Here is a 19,733-nt window from a genome sequence, read left to right on the forward strand (position 1 = left end):
TGGGACTCTGTGGGAGAAGGTGAGGGTGGGACGATTTGGGAGAATGGCATTGAAACATGTATGTTGTCATATGTGTAACGAATCACCAATTCAGGGTCGATGCATGTTACAGGATGCTCGGGGCTGGTGTGCGGGGATGACCCAGAGGGATGTGGGAGGGGGGTTCAGGCGGGGGAACTTGTACACCCGGGGCGGATTCATGTTAATGTATGGCAAAACCAACCAATATAATATTGTAAAATAATTAGCCTCTAATAAAAAACAAACAAACAAAAAAGATCACAGCTAGCTGTCTCTTCTTCCCCAATGCACGTGTGTATGCACGAGCGGTCACACATGTGTGCACGTGTGTTCACGCATGTGCATGTAGAGGGAACCAGTCTACACAGGGCTCACTCTACTTCCTTCCATCACTCTCAGCACCTTAGCGGTCACCAGTCCCCTCCAGCCTTATCTTGGGGAGGCAGGGCCAAGGTAAACAGCTCCACCTTCAGGGCAGTGGGACCCTGGCCACACGAAGCAAGTCACAGGCTCCATGATAAGCTGGACAGAGAAGCCAGGCCTCCTGGGCCAGGTTCAGGATGCCTGGGCTGCTGAAGTGTCAGGGTTGGGGTGGCAGCCTGCCAGGCCTCAGTGCAGAATGCTGGAGGGCCACCCTGTGACCAGGGAGGGGCAGGTGATATCTAGGCCTAGACTCGAAGACCCAGGAGATATCAAGGATGAACAGTGCCAGTCCCTCTGAGTACCAGGCCCCCTCAGGGTGATGATATAGGGAGATGGGTTTTCTCCAACCCCCAGGAGAGAGGGAGGAGCCTGGAGCAAGCCAGATGGGGGGAGCCCCACCCAGAAGGGGAGACGTACCGCATGATGCCCAGAGGGTCTAGGGCCTCCTCCTCTTCCTCCTCCTCCGAGGATTTCCCTGCACCCCCATCCCGGTGGCCCAGCGTGGGGAGACCCTCATCTTCCACTTGGTCCTGCTGCTGGAAAAAGTCCAAAGCATCCTCGTCCCCTGCTTGGCTGTCTGTGTCCAGGACTGAGACATCTCTGCTGCTGAGATCCGCGGCCCCGGGGGACCTGGTGCCTGTGGAAGGAGACAGAGACGGTGCCTGGCACCTCCCGGCATGCAAGCTCCTGCACCAGCACCCGGGGCTGGAGGCCTCCCGCCGCGTCCTGGGACTAGGATGACAGGTCTGTGTGGGTGAGTGTAGGGGGGGAGGTCAGCAAAGTGTGAGGGTCTAGACTATGAACTCCATGAGACACAGTGAGCAGGTGGAAGATTCCAGAACAAACTGGGACAGCTTCACCACAAACTGGCTTTCGTAAGCACTTCTCAAAGTGTGGTCCACCGGCGGGTGTCCACAATGAGGCAACTACAGAAAGGGGGAGCAAGATCCAGAAGCTTCCATAGCACCTTGGAATGCTTGTCTGCAACAGATCGGGAATAAAAATGGTTAGCCCTTCCCCCACCGACGGTTTGAGAAGCATGGGTTTAGAATGCTTGTTTAACTCTATCCAGTTACTGAACAGCGTATTTTTGAAAGTGAACTTCTAAGATATATCACCCTGTGGGTAAAGAACCCGTCAACATGCCACAGAGTGCCTGGCACACAGGACGTGATCTGTACACTGATATGACATGTGGAACTAAGTGGTATTGATTACGTTGTATTACATTATGCTTTGCTATTTTATTAAGACTAATGCGAAATCCCTTTCAAAATCTCATGAACCTTCAATTTCATGGGGTAAGCATCACACAAAGGGCATTTTTACAGGTATGCTCAGTTGCATCCAACTCTTTCTGACCCCGTGGACTGTAGCCCACCAAACTCCTCTGTTCATGTAATTTTACGGCAGGAATACTGGAGTGCGTTGCCATTTGATAGATATAAATTCATTTAAATATTGCAAAAATCTCATGTGAGAGATCCTGATTGTACCTTCATTTTAGGGATAAGGAAACCAAGGCACAGAGAGGCTAGGAAAGTCAGACCACCCGATCCTGCGTGTGTGTGTGTGTGTGTGTGTGTGTGTGTGTGTGGTCAGACTATGGGGAAGGCCACTGGGTGAGCCCCGTCCAGCACCCAAGCAGTCCATCCTCCAGGGCTGGGTCCCAGGCCCCTTCCACCCACCACCCATGACCCCGGCCCAAGCACGGCAGTGAATGAAGCCCACGTGCCTCAACAGCCTGGCCGAGGTCTCTGGGCTGCAGAGGGTGCTGTGGACCACACCCTGCCCCCCTCCCCCAAGCCAGGGCAGTGAGGCCTAGTTCTGGGCCAGGGGCCCGTAGGGATTTGGGTCAGGGCCTCAGGTACCTAAGAATTCCAGCAGCTCGGGACTGCCTGCCAGCTCGGCATCCTTGGAGATGCAGCGCAGAATCTCGTCGAACAGGGCCCTCCGCTCCCGGATGTCGCCCTCCCCAACAAACAGGACCTTCCTGGGGAGCGGGGGCAGGCTGGCCGTCGGGTAACGACTGCAAAGTTTCTGGTAAAACTCCTCAATGTCGCTGTACTTTTTGGAGACCTGGAATGAGAGGAGCAGGTGGTTTCCTGAGTGAAGAGGGAAAACAGAGGGCTGTGCCCCGCCCCTCAAGCCCAACAGAGGTCCCCACGAGGGCCGGGCTCCTAGGTGGGCCCTCCTCCAGGACCAGAGGCAGGTGCCTCCCATCCGACCCTCTGCTCCATGCTCTAAGCCTCCTGATCAACACTGGGCACAACCTCCGAAGTCCCAATGGCCCAAAGGAAGGATGCAATCGTGGTGGATTCAGGGCCCTGTCACCGGTCTGGGTAGAGACACTTGATACAGGGACTTGGCCTGCAGGTGACTGTGACCTACATCTCCATTCTGGGCTTCTGTGCATTAGCAGGGTGACCTCACGGTCTGGCCGGCTGTTAGGTCCTCTTCTGGCAACAAGTCACCTTTTCTCTGGGTCATTCTCCTGTGAACTAGCAACAGCCTTTGACAAGGCCAGTCCTTACAGTGCTCAGATGGTGGAGAACAGATATTGCAAGGCTGGTTTATGGTCCTGGGGCCAGCCAGGACCCCTCTGACACCGGAACCGCAGAGAAGCAGGCTGGGGCTCCTCCTGGCTGTTAGAAGGTGGTCCTCGGCCGTCAGAGTCACCCCGGGTCACTCGGCTTCCTGCGGAGTTCAAGGGGACTGCTACCACCTCTCAGTCTCTCACTAGAACTCCCGCTGCAGCTAAGGGCGCATCCATTCATCAAGCTCTTGCTGTGTGTTCACTCCGTATGGGGACATCCAGCGTGGTCTCTGTCCCTGAGGCTCCAGGTTTCCAGTTAAGGGAGCAACTGTAGGACTGGGGATCGGCGCCATCACTGTGGTCTGTGTAAACCAATGCAGGCACTCAGAGAAGTCACCCACTCCACGCCACACCCCAAAACAGCCCACTGTCCTCCCTTGTTCTGGACTCCCCTGTGCTCTCCCCACATGCTGGGCCTGTCCCCTCAACTCCTTGGGAGCATTAGGGATGAACACAGATATTCCCACTTCTGCTCCCAGACCAGGGCTGTGTGCCCAGTATACCCTGAAACGCTGCCGTGGCTGATGGGCTGTCTGGATGCATTCAGACAAGGGACACCCAGCAGTCCGGTCGCTCAACTCTGTTGGAGCACACAGCCCTGGCTGTCGAGCACGGGCATCAGAGTGCCCAGGCTGGGAGAGTTCCAGATGTTGGCAGGTGGCTGGGGCACTGGGAGACCTCAGGAAACCCAGTGGGGAGTCATCTGAGACAGAGGACTGTGGCCTGCAGTTGTCATCAAAGAGCTTGACTTGGGAGCTTTGCTGAGAACAGCTTTCAAGGAAGGCTTTCAAGGAAAGGAAAGCATCCTTTCACAAAAGTGACGCAGGCTCCAACTCCTGGTGGTTCCCAAAACCTGACTCCACCAGGTGAGGGGGCAGCGCGCCCTCTGCAGGCCTGACTGCTCCATGCAGGCCAGGCCGCCAGGCCCACCAGGACCCAGGTTCTGGGAGTCAGCTGTGGGGCTCCAGGACGCTGGTAGTATGGACAGCCTAGGTAGGGTACCACCCCATCCCAGGCCCACACACATCAGTGCTCCAAAGCAGGAGCAGAAAGCAAAATGCTCATTCTTTTTTAAAGCTAAATGATGGAACTTCAAAGAAAGTTCAGGTTTTGGGTTACACCCCCAGATCTCATAGGGTGTAAATGTGTGCTTGGCTCCCACAGGGGGTTCAAAATGTTTGAGAGGCAACTCTCTGCACGGGCACCCTTGCACACAGCTACCCACAGGGCAAAGGCATCACTGGTCAGGAGGAAGTGGCACAGGTGTGACGGTGGAGGTGTCAGAGGTGTGCCCTCACACCCTGGCTGGGGAGGCCAGCCAGGACCCAGCGTGTTGGCCGGGGCCTCTCACAGGCCCCCGAGTGCTGCCTCTCCATCTTGCCCAGGGACTTGGATCTCAGATATCTCTTCTTTGCTCCCATCTCTGAAAAACATGGGTGCACTAAGCTCCACTGGGGTCAAATCAGATTTGAACCCACCCAGTGGAACAAAGCTGCAAACCACCCAGTAGAACAAAGCAGTTCCTACCTGCTATCACATTGCACCTTGGTTCTCACCAAAAGTCTGTTTAAGAAGCAAATGAAAAAATCACACTCTTCAGACACTTTCCAGGATGTGCTGAATGTCTTTTACTCAAAAAAACTGTGCCATAACTTCTTTTCTCTTAGAATCTAGTATGTGAAGTGTTAGTCGCTCAGTCATGTCTGACTCTTTGCAGCACCATGGACTATACAGTCTTCCAGGCTCCTCTGCCCATGGCATTTTCCAGGCAAGAATACTGGAGTAGAGTGTCATTTCCTCCTCCAGGGGATCTTCCCGACCCAGGGATCGAATCCACATCTCTTGCATCTCCTGCAATGGCAGGCAGATTCTTTATCACTAGCAACACCTTTTTGCACTGAGGCAATCGGGTGTTCTCTTGGCTTCATGGACTTGTACACCCAATTCCTTTCCCTGGTTTGAGAGATGTTCTCCACTATCATTTCTTTAAATAAACTCTCTGCTTACTTCTCTCTCTCTCTCTCCTGCTTCTGGGACACCCAATATCCTAAGGTTGCCCTTCCTAAAACATTTGGATAGTTCTTGTAGAATTTTCTCTCTGTTATTTTGAATCTTAATTCCCTTTCCTCTTCTAACTGTATCATTTCTAGATTTTTATCTTTAAACTTGCTAATTCTTGCTTCTATATGGTCTTCTCTACTTCTAATCCTTTTCTAAAGTATGTATGCTTCATTTCACTTACTGAGTCCTTCAGATCCAGAATTTCTGTTTGGTTCCTTTTTAGAGTTTCAATCTCTTTGGGAAAGTATATCTTCTGCTTGTTAACGTCATCCCTGAGTTTTCTTGTTGCTTGTTGAGCTTCTTCAAGACAGTCGTTTCGAATTCTCTACCAGGCTGCACTGTTCTGGGACTTTAAATTTGGTTTATAGAGAATCATCATTTTCTTTTTGTGACAGTGTTACTGTGATTCTTCATGGTGCTTGATGAGGTCTTCCTCTGCTGGGACATTTGAAGCATGAAACAGCTTTCATTTTTTAAAATTTGATTTCTAACAAGTCAACAGGTGAGAGGTTTTTCTTCTTTTTCCAGCAGGTGGCGCCACAGCACAAGTTTTTGGTTTTCTGGGCTCCCAAAGCACTGCAGATGGTGACTGCAGCCATGAAATTAAAAGCCTTGCTCCTTGAAAGAAAAGCTATGAGAAACATAGACAGCGTATAAAAAAGCAGAGACATTACTTTCCTGACAAAGGTCCATCTGGTCAAAGCTATGGTTTCTCCAGTGGTCATGTGTGGATGTGAGAGTTGAACCATAAAGAAGTCAGAGTGAAGAACTGATGCTTTTGAACTGTGGTGTTGGAGAAGACTCTTGAGAGTCCCTTGGACAGCAAGGAGATCCAACCAGTCCATTCTAAAGGAAATCAGTCCTGAATATTCATTGGAAGGACTGATGCTGAAGCTGAAGCTCCAATACTTTGGCCACCTGATGCGAAGAACTGACTCATTGGAAAAGACCCTGATACTCGGAAAGATTGACGGCGGGAGGAGAAGGGGACAACAGAGGATGAGATGGTTGGATGGCATCACCGACTCAATGGACAAGAGTATGAGTAAGCTCCGGGAGTTGGTGACGGACAGGGAGGCCATGGGGTCACAAAGAGTCAGACACGACTGAGTGACTGAACTAAACTGCACTGCCTCTAGTTATACTAGAAGACTGGCACTTTCCAGCCTCCAATGCCCCTGTTGGAGGTGTGGCCTGGTGCCCCTGTCGTCACCGCTTGTGCCCCCATGGTTGCTGCTGCCTTGCTGCCATCACTGCCTAGGACACGGGGGTGATGGGCCCTTCCGCTGTGTCACAGGCTCGGCCTCGCATGGGAGCGGGTGGGGCGGAAATCACCTGCACTTACGCCGTGTCTGGGGTTGTCAGGTTTAGGGATGCCCCCACTGTGGTTGGGGGGTAGGAAGGCTAGAGCTGTGGGTCAGCCCTGCACCTGGAGGGACGGGGCTGCAGGCCCTGCTGCCCAGTTCCTGTGGCTGCAGGCGGTTGATGAGGCCAGGTGGCTGGAGGTGTGTGTGCCGCCTCCCTGATGCCACTGGGTTCCAGGGGCTGTGAGCTTGGCCCCCAGGGCTGGGGATCCATGACTGCACGCACCACCTCTACTATGCCCCCAGCTCCGCCTCCTCTGTGTGTTCCGATCGGCCCGCCTCTAGAAGGACAAATGTGCAGGACTGCTGTGGGTGTTTTACTGGCTGTAGACTGAAGGGGAGAGACCAAAGGAGTGTTGCATCTGCCCTAATGCTGACGGCTCCACCTGCTCGTCACACCACAGCTCAGCTCTGACCTCTCTCCGAACCCTTCCCCTAGGATAGCTTAGGTGCCCCCTCTCGACACCCCCACAGCCCCCGCCCCCCTCCCCTGGGCTCCTGTCTCTTCATAGATTTGTCCCCCCATAGACGGTCAGCATCTGATTCACTCGTGTCCTTACTGCCAATGCACTCTGGCATCCTCCGACTGAGGGCTGGCTAGAGCATTGCTCGCGGCCTGCTGCTACCTGCACCCTGGTGGGAGGCGTGTTTGTCTCCTTGGACCTCTGGACCCTGGGAAGCACCCTGCCAGAGCCCCTAGCTCACCAGGAACTGGACGACGTCCTCGGGCCTGTGCTTGGCCGACTTGAACGCGGCCAGCCGGGTGACCACCAGGATCTGGTACTCCACGTGCCCCGACACCATCTTGCCCCGCACCTCCCGGTGCTGAGGCACGCTCAGGTCCAGGCCCGTGTGGACATTCTGAACTCGCCTGCCAGAGGGAGAGAAGGCAGAGGAAGGTCAGGTTCAAGTCAGCAGGCTTCTTGAGCGAAATGCTGGTAAGTCCTCAGGGGATCCCGCTGGCCTGGGTGCAAGGCTCCTCCGCTGGGCAAGTCCTCAGGGGTCCAACTCCAGGCTACCCACCCCACCACATGCCAGCCCCTCCTGAAGCCTGGCTTCCCAGGCCAGGGCCCTGCCTGTGGGTCCCTCAAGAACAAAGGCCTGTTCTCAGCAGGAAAACACGTGACAGCAGAGAAGGTGGGGCTTGTAGAAACAGCAAATTCTTTGCTCCGATTGTAAAGAATCTGCCTGAAGTGCAGGAGACCTGAGTTCGATCCCTGGATCGGGAAGATGCCCTGGAGAAGGAAATGGCAACCCACTCCAGTATTCTTGCCTTTGAAATCCCATGGACAGAGGAGTCTGGCGGGCCTTCGTCCATGGGGTTGCAAAGATTCGGACACGACTGAATGACTAACGCAAGCTTTGAGTGGATACTTGGCAAAACGTTGCAGCTCTTTGAGAATTTTTAAATGCTACACAAATGCAATGAATCGCACAGTGAGCAAAGAAGTTATGAAATGTTTTCCCTGAGCTGAGAAAAAAGGCTAAATGTATTCCTCATTCTGGGTGAGGGTATCATGGAGACCTGCGCACTTAAACCCCACAAACGCCTGCGGCAGGATGCGCGGGACACACCGTTATCAGGGTCCAGACCTACCCTCTGCAGGCCAGGACTTTCAGAAGATGAGAAAGGGGAGGGCCCACAGGGTTGGGCTGCCAGGGCGACAGCTGGGACATGGCCCTTCCCCCACCCCCCGCACTCTGTCCCAATCCGACACGTGACACCCTGCCCCCTGCACTCCTTCCACACCAGGCAAGTGACACCATACCACGATGCCATTTGTCACCACCACACAGCCAAATGTAGCAACCTCTACACCCACGGACATCTTCACAGGGAGGGAGGCAGGGGTCCCCAACCCTGGACCACAGATGGTTACTGGTCCAGGTTAGAAACCTGCCCGCACAACAGGAGGTGAGCAGCCTGCAAGCGAGGGAAGCTTCAACTGCATTTACAGCCGTTCCCCGTGGCTCGCATTACTGCCTGAGCTCTGCCTCCTGTTGGATCGGGGGCAGCATAATAAATGTAATAAATGTAATGAGACCGAATCATCCCCAAACCATCCCCACCCACCCCCACCCCGAATCCCTGAAAAAACTGTCTTCCACAAAACCGGTCCCTGGTGCCAAAAAGGCTGGGGACTGCTGGTATAGTGAAAGAAAGTGAAAGCCCGGGCGAACCTCCCTTCAGGTGGGTGTTAAGTAAGTTCAGCATTCACGTGCCACTTGGAAAAACAAATGATCAGCCCTCCTTTCCTTTTGCCAATGACCAGACGAGCATCCTGGCCTTCCCACTGGGCGCTAAGACCCTCCACTCCTGGCGCTGTGCGTGGTGTCACTGTGTGACAGTGTGACGGGCACAGGATGGCAGAGGGCACTAAAGGCAAGAGGCACCCCCGCAGGCTCTGCTGTGGGGACCTCGCCTGTCTAAGCTGCTCCTGCGGCCCTACAGAGGGACACCACCGCTGAGACCCGCTTCAAGTCAGGGAGTGTTCTGATCACTCAGTCATGTCCGACTCTGAGACCCCATGGACTATACAGTCCATGGAATTCTCCAGGCCAGAATACTGGAGTGGGTAGCCTTTCCCTTCTCCAGGGGATCTTCCCAACCCAGGGATTGAACCTGGGTCTCGCACATTGCAGGCAGATTCTTTACCAGCTGAGCTATCAGGGAAGCCCAAAGCCAGGGAGTGTGTTAGTTGCTCAGTCGTGTCCCAACTTTTTGCAACCCCACGGGCTGCAGCCTGCCAGGCTCCTGTCTATGGAATTAGACAGGCAAGAATACTGGAGTTAAGTTGCCATTTCCTTCTCCAGAGGATCTTCCTTACCCAGGGATTGAACCCTGGTCTCCTGCATTGCAGGCAGATTCTTTACCGTTTGAGCTACAGGGAAGCAGACGCAAAAAGGGTACTTGGGCTCAGCGGGCGAGAGGTGGAGCCAGGGTTCCCTGCAGGCTGCCCCCTGCCTCCCCGCTGACCCGCAGCTCCTAACAGCCCTGCTTACTGCTCTGTCTCGGAACACCACAGCCGACAGTTTCTCCAGGGCTTCTATCCGTGACGTCCCCCCAACATTTCCACCGTACCCCTCGTCCTGTCACGCCGTCCCAGTTGAGAGGCCCTGCCCCACGGCTGGGATCACAGACTCAGGTCCCCTGCCTGTTCCCCTGAACCCGCCAGTTCTCCAGGTCCTGGGCACCAGAGTCCGGCAGTGGCAGGCCACTGGGATAAACGCACAGACACACCGACTAAAGCGTTAGTGGCTCAGTCGTGTCCGACTCCCTGTGACCCCCATGGACTGTAGCCCGCTAGGCTCCTCTGTCCATGGGATTCTTCAGGCAGGAATACTGGAGGGGGTTGCCGCTCCCTTCTCCAGAGGATCTTCCTGACCCCGGGAACGAAACCCAAGTCTCCTGCACTGCGATTAGATGTGTTGACTGGTCCCGCTTGAAATTCATGGCCACAACCGGCACGCTGCGGTGCTGGGCCGGGCAACCCCAGCTTGGTTTCAGTCTAGGGGGTTCTCCAAGTGTGGTCCTCGCCTCATGAGCCCCACCTCCAGGCTCTGCTGAATCAATCCTCATATAACAAGCCCCCCGGGGACTCTCACGCCCCTGAGCCTAATCCACTCTGTCTCCCATTCTCCTCAGGCCCCCAGGGAAGCTTTATTTGTGAAGGGCCAGATAGCAAATATTTTAGGTTTTGCAGGCCACAGGGTTTCCATTACAACCAGACCCAACTCAGCTGTTGTAGAGCGAAAACAGCCACAGACAGTACATAAACTGATTTAAAAAGTGAGTGGGGGGTAGGTTTCTGCCCACCTATACCCCAAACCAAACTTCCCGAACTGTGATGTGCCTTCCCAGTTCCCCCGGTGATCTTGTCAACACACAGAGGCTGATCCAGCAAGGCCTGAGAGTCTGCATGTCTAACCAGCCACCAGATGATGCAGGTACTGCTCCCAGGACCCTCCCCCACCCCGCCGCACAGAGTCCAAGTCGCCTAAATCCGCGAACTCCCAGGACCTGCTCTCTCCCTACAACCCTGCTTCCTGTGTACTGAGAAAAGAGAAGCGGTGGGAGAACTTCCAAGCACATCCCTTTGCATCCACACCTGGCCTGCGTCTGCCTCCCCTGCTGTTAGGGACAAACTGGCTAGCTCTTACCTGAGACAACCCCTCACCTACTCAAGGACGTCAAGTCTTCTGTCTTCTCTGTGCCATCAATCTCCCCTCCTTACTGGATCACTCCCACTTCTCTGACAAACCAAAGCTGTCCTTCCGCCCAATCTCCCCCTCGAGCTACTGCTCCATTTCTGCTCCCCCTTCCAGCAAAACTTCTCAAGAGAATGGCGTCTTGGGTTCCTCTCCTCTTTGATCTTGAACTTTTTCTAACCAGTTTTTTGTTCTCATCATGCAACCGAAACAGACCATGCCCAGGTCACTATGACCTCCGTGTTCAGTTCAGTTCAGTCGCTCAGTCGTGTCCGACTCTTTGCGACCCCATGGACTGCAGCACGCCAGGCTTCCTTGTCCATCACCAACTCCTGGAGCTTATTCAAACTCATGTCCCTTGAGTCAGTGATGCCATCCAACCACCTCATCCTCTGTCGTCCCCTTCTCCTCCCACCTTCAATTTTCCCAGCATCAGGGTCTTTTCCAATGAGTCACTTCTTCACATCAGGTGGCCAAAGTATTGGAGTTTCAGCTTCAGCATCAGTCCTTCCAATGAATATTCAGGACTGATCTGCTTTAGGATGGACTGGTTGGATCTCTTTGATGTCCCAAAGACTAATTCTCCCTCTCCTCTTACTCCAGAGGTATCTGATGGCCTCTCTCTGGTCCTTGAGGCTCTGGGACCCCTGCGCCCTCTCTCTCTCGCTGGCCACTTCCCTGGATGGTCCACAATCCTGCCCCAAGTGCCCGCTTCAGACCTCTTCTTTCACTCACCTTCCCCAGGGATCTCAAACATGCCCAAGGTTTTAAATCCCATCTGTGAGCCAGTGCTCGCTCATTCCTCTCTGATCCGGACTCTCCCCTCAAAGCCACACTCCTCCCAGCTGCCTGCCCGACATTTCCACTTGGCTGTCAGAAAGCTTCTTAACGAACACGTCCAGACCAATGGTGATTCTCACCTTCCTAAACCTGCTCCATCCATAGTCTCCTGGGCTGGACCATTGCAATGCCCCTCTTTCAGGAACTCAAGACAAGTCTTGTAGTCAATCTTGACTCCTCTTTCTTGCTCTCATGGCCCACATCTAATCATCAACAACCCCCAAAAGCTCAATCTTCAAAATACAGCTAGAACCCAAACGTTTCTAAGCTCCTCTGCCAGCATCAGCTCTCACGTGGATGACTGCCAGAGTCTCCTGAATGGTATCCTCACTGCACCCTGCTCGCCTCCCTTCTGCTCAGCACTGGGACCAAAGGATCATTCTGGAGTCCAAAGCAGGTCCCACCATGCCCAGAGCCTCACCTCAGCCTGGGGAGCCTGTCCTGACTGTCCCCTGCCTCCAAGCCCCCAGATGTGGCAAAACTCTGCACCACATCACCCAACTCTCTGCTGGCTCACTGCATTGCAGTCACACTGGCCTCCTGGCTGATGCGTAAACATCTCTCTGCCCCAGGACATTGGCTCCTGCTGTCCCCTCTGCCTGGTACCCTCTTTCTTGAGATTTCTCTTTCACTTGTCAGGGATCTACCCAGCTGCCACTCTCTATATTCCTGGACCACACCACATAAAACAGTATTCACTCCTCCTAGCACCCCATTTCAGTTCAGTTCAGTCCCTTTACACCATTTATCATCCCTGGCGCACTATACATTTACACATCTGCTCCACGAAAGCTCACAAGAGGGACTGTGTGTGGTTCACTCTCCTAGAACCGCTTACCTGGCCTTCACTACCAGCACCTGAATTTGTTAAGAAACCCTGTTCAGGTGGAGCAGAGAGCGAAGCCCCCTCACCCCCTTCCCAGGCTCCCAGCACCAAGGTCACACCCACACTGGTCTGCCGCTGGCCCTGCTCACACCTGCCAACCTCAAACCTCCTATCCGCATAAAAGGAAACTGAGGCTCAGCGAGAGGAGGTGATTCATGTGGCACTAGGGAAACCTCTTCTGCCAGCGAGGACATGACCAGCCACCACGGAGAGAAGACCAAGCAGGTTCTGACATCAGAACCTTAAAGAGTCATACTTTTCTAGACCTGAAGCCACAAGGATGGTCAAATTACAGCCGGAAAAATTTTACATTCATTTATGTAAGAGACTGATGTCTTAGCCTAAGATTTTGTGTGGGGGGAACAAGGGTGGAGTGTGTGAAAACACTTGCAGTGAGTCACTTGACAGATGTGAGAAAGGGGGAGACGGTAAAACCACGCCCACCCCAGCCTTCAGCATCCCTCTTGTACTGAATCCCCCAGGCCTGGGTCAGTGTGACTTCACCCTGACCCAGGGGTCCTCTGCCTCCAGGGACCCTGTGGAGGCCTCTGCGGTAACAGCACTTTTCCTGGGCTACCTGTTAGAGCAGCTGCCACCTGTCCCCTCCCTTTCCCCTGGAGGACCTGGCCTCACGCACCCCCACCTCGCAGAAGCCGGGTTACACCCTGCCCTGTGTTCCCATGGCAACCTGAAGCCACCGCCCCCCACCCCCTCCCCCAGCATCTGTCCTCCGCCGGTTGTCCCTGACGGGCCGAGCCTGGTCTGATTCACCCCGTCCCCAGTGCCGTGCCCCGGACCTGACACAGTCAGCGCTGCCAGGGTGCATAACCATATCTTGGAAAAGAAAGGAAGGCAGGTCAGCGGGAAAGGGGTGAGGAGAACCCCCTCTCTGACCACCGTGCAGGATCGGCCAATCCAGGCCTTCCGCTAGGTCATGGATGAGTTCGTTACCCTCCAGGGACCACAGTTTCCCCATCTGTAAAACCGGGGAGGGGGCGGGCGGCCTCTCCCGCAGGGCCGGGCAGCGGCCGAGCCCAGGGCCACGGCCAGCGGCGCTGGGGACGCCGGGCGCCGGGCGGGATCCTCGGGACGCGCCGCCTCCTCCGCCCGGGACACCTAGGGCCGCGGCTCCCGGGTCCTCCCGACTCCGCGCGGCCCGAGATGCGGCCGGGGCGCGGGGCCTGGCTCACCTGGAGGTGACGAGCACCGCCGGGGACTGCATGACGGCGAGGGGCTCCGGGCGGGGCGTGCGGTCACGGGACCGCGGGCGCTGGCGTCGCCAGTCCCCGCCCCGGCTCGGGCTCGGGCTCGGGCTCCCGCCTGGCCCGCCGCCTAGTGGCCGCGGCGCTCGGCCGGACGCGGCCGTGCTTTTCCAGGCCTTTCTGGAATTCTGGGCGGAGATTCAGGGCTGAGGAACGAGCGCGGGCTCCGCGCTGCTGGCGGCCCCGGCCGCGCCGAGCGCGCCGGCGTCCCGCGCCCGAGTGTCCCGAGCCATCCCGAGGCGCGCGCGTCCTGGTTTGAGTCTGATGTCCCGGCGTTGCTAGTGACAGCGCCCCGCTCACTCTAGGAGTGCCCCAAGAGTCCCGCTTCCGGACGATAAATCACTGGGTTCTGCTTCCTTGAGGAGAGTTTTTGGGAAACAACCCAACCGTGCACAGGGTCCCAAGGATGCTCTGAGAGATGTTTCCAACGTCAGACGAGGTCAGAGAACCCATCAAACCAGACAAAGCACTCTGTGCAGGGTGATCTAAAGAAACAGCAGTCTGACACCCCACCCCCCACCTCCGAGGCCTTCCAGGGGCTTTCCTTAAAGAGGCCAACAGGCCCTTCCCAGCAAAAGCTTCTGAGAACAGGGTTTCTTCTGCCTCGCTAAAGAAATGTTCTGAAACTTGTTAAAACTGTAAGGAAGACTTTATTGAAGGCTGTTGCAACAAGAGTCGAGACTTTCCCAATGGGGAGAGAGTTCAGGCTCAGCCCTGAATACAGCAAGGACAGTGGGACTGGAGCCAGGGAGCAGGGGAGGTCAGTGATGGAGGCACAGGTCGCAGAGGGTGAGGATCCTTGCTGAATCCTAGCCTGAAGGCAGGCTAAGGGCTTAGAAGACACGAACGGGTGGGAGGTGAGGAACTTGATCAGATACCAAGGGTGATCAGGTATTAAAGGCAGAGAGCCTTTCTCAACTGACTTAGCAGGATTCTTGGTGAGACTGGGCTGGGCAGGCCAGAGACAAGGCAGGCACCAAGGTCAAAGGCCCAGTTGAGAAGAGGGCTCAGAGGAGCCTAAAGTTTGGTCAAGAAGAGGGTCTCTGTCTCCCAAAGTTTCCCTCTCAGAGAGCTGCTAAAACTACCCCCCAACCCCCCACCCCGCTCTCCAGGCACCATCTCCTCGCATCCTCCCTTCCTAATGACACCTCCTTCCCCATACTGCTCCCTGCCCTCCAGCTGTAAGAGGTGGGGCTTCTGCTGTACTGCATTCTCCCCAAATGCCAGCCTCCCGCCCCTCCTGCACCACCCTGGAACTCTAATCACCAGTGTCCCAGCTCTTTGCAACCACCTGTAAAACACTTAGCTCAGGGCCTGGCTCACAGTGACATCAGATCCGTGTGAGTGTTTGTGTTGCCACGTGCTAAGCTGCTTCAGTCGGGGCTGACTTTTTGTGACCCCATGGGCTGTAGCCCACCAGGCTCCTCTGTCCATGGGATTTTCCAGGCAAGAATACTGGAATGGGTTGCCATTTTCTACTCCAGGGGATCTTCGCAATCCAGGGATGGAACCCAGGTCTCTTATGTCTCCTGCATCGGTAGGAAGCCTGTGTTGCTCTAATGTTCAGCAACTAAAATGACAGGTCTCTCTGCTTCTGCTACTGGTCAGAGTTCCTCACAAAGCCACTCTCCTCTCTCCCTCATGACCTTTTCATTCATTCGTTCATTCAACAGCTATCTACTGGACTGGGCCTCTGTTTGGGGCCCTGTGGAGGCTCCTGAGCTATTCGTGACAAGGACACCATGGCCCAGGGCTCCCACAGTGCGTCTGTGGACTTGCTGCCTCCAGCTTCCCCTTTCCTGTCCTCTCTTCAAGGTTCTGGCTCCTTCCTGCTGTCTGCTCACTCCCCTTTGTCCACACAGGGTCTTCAGGGAACCACAGCTTGGTGGGTGATGGATGTCCCCATCCTGCCTCCCATGGCCGCCTTTGGGTCCACAGCTGGAGATCCTGATAGGCGAGGTCACAAAGCTGCTGGAGCTGAGAGTTAGCCTGAGCCTGAGGAGAAGGCAGCCCAGGAGGGTGCAGAGAAGCACACACATTCCAGGGCAAGCACAGGTGGGAGCTGCAACGAATGGGACCCCGCACCCCCACCGGAGCTGGTGGCATATCGGTCACCCATGCCTTGCAGGCAAACGAACCTCACCCCTGGCCCCAGGCTTCCCGAGTGTGCACTGAGGGGGGACTTGGCACACCCGGCGCCTGCCGAGAAGCCCACTGGTTCCCCATAAAAGAGTGAGCCCATCTGGAGAGCAATCCCATTTTCTGCCTCTGTGGGTCCCACACGCCCCTCTGTGGCTCCAGCAGATAATTGCATACAATGCATGGAATGTGGAATCTAAATCTGATATTTTCTGCTTCCTGCCTGACTCAAGGAGCCCTTTCCATGGCTGAAGCTGCAATAACGCAAACCACATTGCAGGGAAGCTGACAGTCCCCCTTCCCACTGCCCTGGGAGGAATGCTCCAGGCCTCAGTCACCCCTTGCCCCAGGGAAGTCGCTGGACCTCAGGGCCAGTGGGGAAGTTAGAGGCACCACAGCCCCCAAGGAGTCTTATCTGAGCTCTGGTCAACCTTGCCCTGGTTTCTGGTGGGGTGGGACTTCTGGGGACCTGCTGATTTGTCTCTGTTCTCTGTAGTGATGCTTTAGCACTCCAGCGGGGAGCTGGGTACCCCAAGTCGAGCAAGGCCACCACCTCATCTGTCCCTCAGCAAATGCTCCAGGGCACCTCTCTGGGCCTTTATACCAGGCCCAGAGGATGCAGAAGACCCAGGCCTCCCTGGCAGGGCTCACAGGCTACTCAGGGACCCTTGGAGATGCCAACACAAGTGCAGGCCCACAGAGCGCAAAGAAGGGCACGTAGCCAACTCATGCAGAGGTTGGGGGCATACAGGAGTTCTTCCAAGAGGAGGCGGTGCCAGACTCAGGACATGACAAAGTAGGTTTTGTCTCTTTGAGCCTTGGTTTTCTCATCAGTGAAATGGGCATGATGGAAATCTTTAATCCATGGCACTGCTGTTACTTAAATGAGCTCACCTGTGACTGAAATGAGAGGAAATGTATGGTAGACACTGTAGGTGAGCTACCCCAAAGCCATTCAGTCTTGGCTTTTACTACTGTAGAGGCTGCAGTCCATGGGGTCGCAAACAGTCGGACACGACTGAGCGACTGAACAAGAACCATAAAGGCTAGACAGGTGGAGCATTCATGCTGCTAAGGAACTGCAGTTAGAAGACGCTTTGTGACATAATTCTGGCCATATACATTCTAGTTCCTGCAGAGGGTTTACCTTGCTCGGAGAAAGCTCTTTGTACCTTTCTGGTGCTGAGTCAAAGAATTTCCTGCTTTAAAAGGTTGCGTCTGTCTGGAACTTCCCTGATGGTCCAGTAGCTAAGACTCCACGCTCCCAATGCAAGGGACCCGGGGTTCCATCCCTGATCAGGGGTCTAGATCTTGCATACCTCAACTAAGACCTGGTGCAGCCAAATTAAATAAACATATATTTTAAAAAAAACTGTTGCTGCTGTCACAGTGCTCTTGGGAAATTTCTCTGAACTTGCATTCCCACCAAGGGTATATGTTAGAATGCCTACTTGTATCTCCTTTCACCAAGAATGCATTTTACGTTCTTCAGTTTTACTAACCTGAGAAGTAAATAAAAATGGTATTGTTTTAATTTGCAATGATTTACTGGTGACTTTGGGGATTTGGTAGCTCAAACGGTAAAGCGTCTGCCTACAATGCGGGAGACCCGGGTTTGAATCCTGGGTTGGGAAGATCCCCTGGAGAAGGAAATGGCAACCCACTCCAGTACTCTTGCCTGGAAAAATCCCATGGACTTAGGAGCCTGGTAGGCTACAGCCCATGGGGTCGCAAAGAGTCAGACAGAACTGAGCGACTTCACTTTCACTTTGGGGATTTTGATGTTATCACCCTATATTTTTCTAACTCTTTGTGTCCCCAGCGATCAGGATAAGCACTTTGACTAGAGCTCTCCAACTCTTTATTCAAGCCAGAAAAAAATGCCTGGGAGGACAGGACCCAGCTGGGGCTCTGTCCTAAATTAAGGTATTATTCAGAGGTGGATCAGCTACCGAAGATTATTCAGAGGTGGATCAGCTACCGAGGAAAGTGGGAAACACAGACAAAGGGGCTGCCGTGGCCTAAAGCCAAGTCCCCAGTTTTGTAGGCAGCCTCACCCTTTGCAGCCTTAGAGCCCAGCCTCCTGAAGATCTCACAGATGCCTTTGCCATGTGGACCAGAGAACCTGAGTCAGGCCATCAGGGTGAGGACACCGGGTCCCCGGGTTAGCTGTGTGATGTTCGACACTCTGCTATGGGAACATGAGACATTCTGGTCTCAGGGTCCTCATCCTCTGGAGCGTCTGCAAGATCTCACATCCTAGACTTGGGGACACATCTTCTGGGTCCTCCAAGCCTGTTTTTGACCTCTGTTAACCCCTATTTTCCCAGGCAAAGAAGACAGTGGTTCTCTGTTCATTATGTGACTAGACTAGAAACCCAGGGCTCCTAGACAAATTGGAGGACCCAGCATTCCAAATCACTGCACATTCTAAGTGTCACCAGTTTTTATTCTAAAAGGAGTTTGTTTTGTTTCAATTTCATGTGTCAACAAAGGTCTCCAAGAAAATCTAATGGAGGCATAGCTTCAGACTATTAATGTTCACGATGGGCAAGTCGACAGAGGGGAAATGCCTGAAAGACCACACAGAAGAGACTGGATGGACAGGTTTGATCAGTCTTTGGACGGGTTAAACCAGGACTGACTTCATCAGAAAGCCGTAAAAGCCAGCATTTACTGAGCCAGGCACTACGGTAAAGTTTTTTCCTACTTTTTTCCCTTTATCCTTAGGTACACCTGACAGGTAGGAATCTCTGTCTCCATTTAAAGCTGGAGGATAACAAGTTAATTAACTTAAGGTCACAAAACTAGTGCACTATAAAGGTGGTTTGGAAGCCAGTGTTTATCATGACTCCAACCTCTGGTTTCTCTCCTGACCTCAGTGGTGATGTGTGGTCCTTGTCCCCTCAACTCCCAGGATACCTTAGAGCTCCAGGTAAGCTGGTTCAACCTCAGGGTCCCCGTGCAGGGCTTCCTGAGTCTTCTCCCAGACTGGTCTTTGTAAATCTGAGCAGGAATGGGGTTCAGCCACACTGTGGTGCTGTTATAACCAGTGACCAGCAGATGGCAGTATCCACCAGCCCTCTGCCATTTGTCCCGACCCCAAAGGAAGGGCCCTGAGAAACCCCTGTGAAACTTCTAGAAAGGAAACTATTCCACTCCCTTCTTCTCAGCCCTATCTCCTCCCCCCACTCAAGGGTAGGGCCACGCCAGTGGCCGGGGACGGGCTGCAGCCCACCCCGGTGTGGATGCCAGAGCTGTTGCCTGGGGTAACCTGGGGGCAGACAAGCCTGCATGGAGCATGGGAAATGCATCGCAGCTGGAGGAAGCCCAGACCTGGGCATCAGACGGGGCTGAGCCAGAGGCCTGCGGGGATCGTCCAATATCCACAGCCCCACCCCTGGCTACAGCACATCTCCGGCTGAACAGGAAGCAACAGCGCGGATGCGGTGGTTGGGGGCCTCCTCTGTGAATTGTTGTCACCATCCCCAGCCCTCCCAGGGACACCTTCTTTGGGGGCAGAGCCCCAAGCTGATGCTGCCTCCTCACCGCTAACCCTCTCCAGCTCTGAATACATGAGGCTTGGCAGGTCCAAACCGGGGGGCTGGCCCCTGCCTGGGGCCTTGGCACTGGGCCCCATCCTCACCCGCTCCCCACCTCTCACAGGTGGACCCTTGGTGGACATTTGATCATTAGCCTCACTGGGGATCGTTATCAGCGTCTGGGGATCAAAAGCCAGGAAGGGCCAAGGGACTTGTGGTCCGAGGTTAGAGGCCAGATTTGAATTCTGGTCTCTTGACTCTGGGGAACCATCAGCATTATAGCTCAGGGGGGCATCTGTTTTACTTCCAAAATGGTGCTGGGCTGCAAGGGCCCACAACCCCTAACGATGGGCAGGGCAGGGGCTGAGTCCTCAACATCCTCTTCCTCTC

General features: G+C 54.6%; 1 protein-coding gene across 2 annotated transcripts in view; it reads right to left on the reverse strand.

Moving 5' to 3' along the window:
• Window positions 1–13,741, reverse strand: part of HS1BP3 (HCLS1 binding protein 3) — a 44,844-nt gene extending 31,103 nt beyond the window's left edge. For both annotated transcript variants that reach the window (XR_008682437.2, XM_055399823.2), the window contains exons 1-4: window positions 13,591–13,741; window positions 7,171–7,336; window positions 2,316–2,523; window positions 862–1,081 (exon numbers count right to left, since the gene is read on the reverse strand). Coding sequence is in view for 1 of the 2 variants with exons in the window: in XM_055399823.2 (XP_055255798.2) it covers window positions 862–1,081; window positions 2,316–2,523; window positions 7,171–7,336; window positions 13,591–13,622 (626 nt within the window). In the remaining variant the exon portion in view is untranslated. The remainder of the gene's footprint in view (window positions 1–861; window positions 1,082–2,315; window positions 2,524–7,170; window positions 7,337–13,590) is intronic.
• Between the last annotated feature and the right edge of the window lie 5,992 nt (window positions 13,742–19,733).

Source organism: Moschus berezovskii, chromosome 11 (genome assembly GCF_049115385.1).
Source record: "Moschus berezovskii isolate FMDL1 chromosome 11, NW_MosBer_1.0, whole genome shotgun sequence".
In the NCBI taxonomy this organism is placed as follows: domain Eukaryota; kingdom Metazoa; phylum Chordata; class Mammalia; order Artiodactyla; family Moschidae; genus Moschus; species Moschus berezovskii.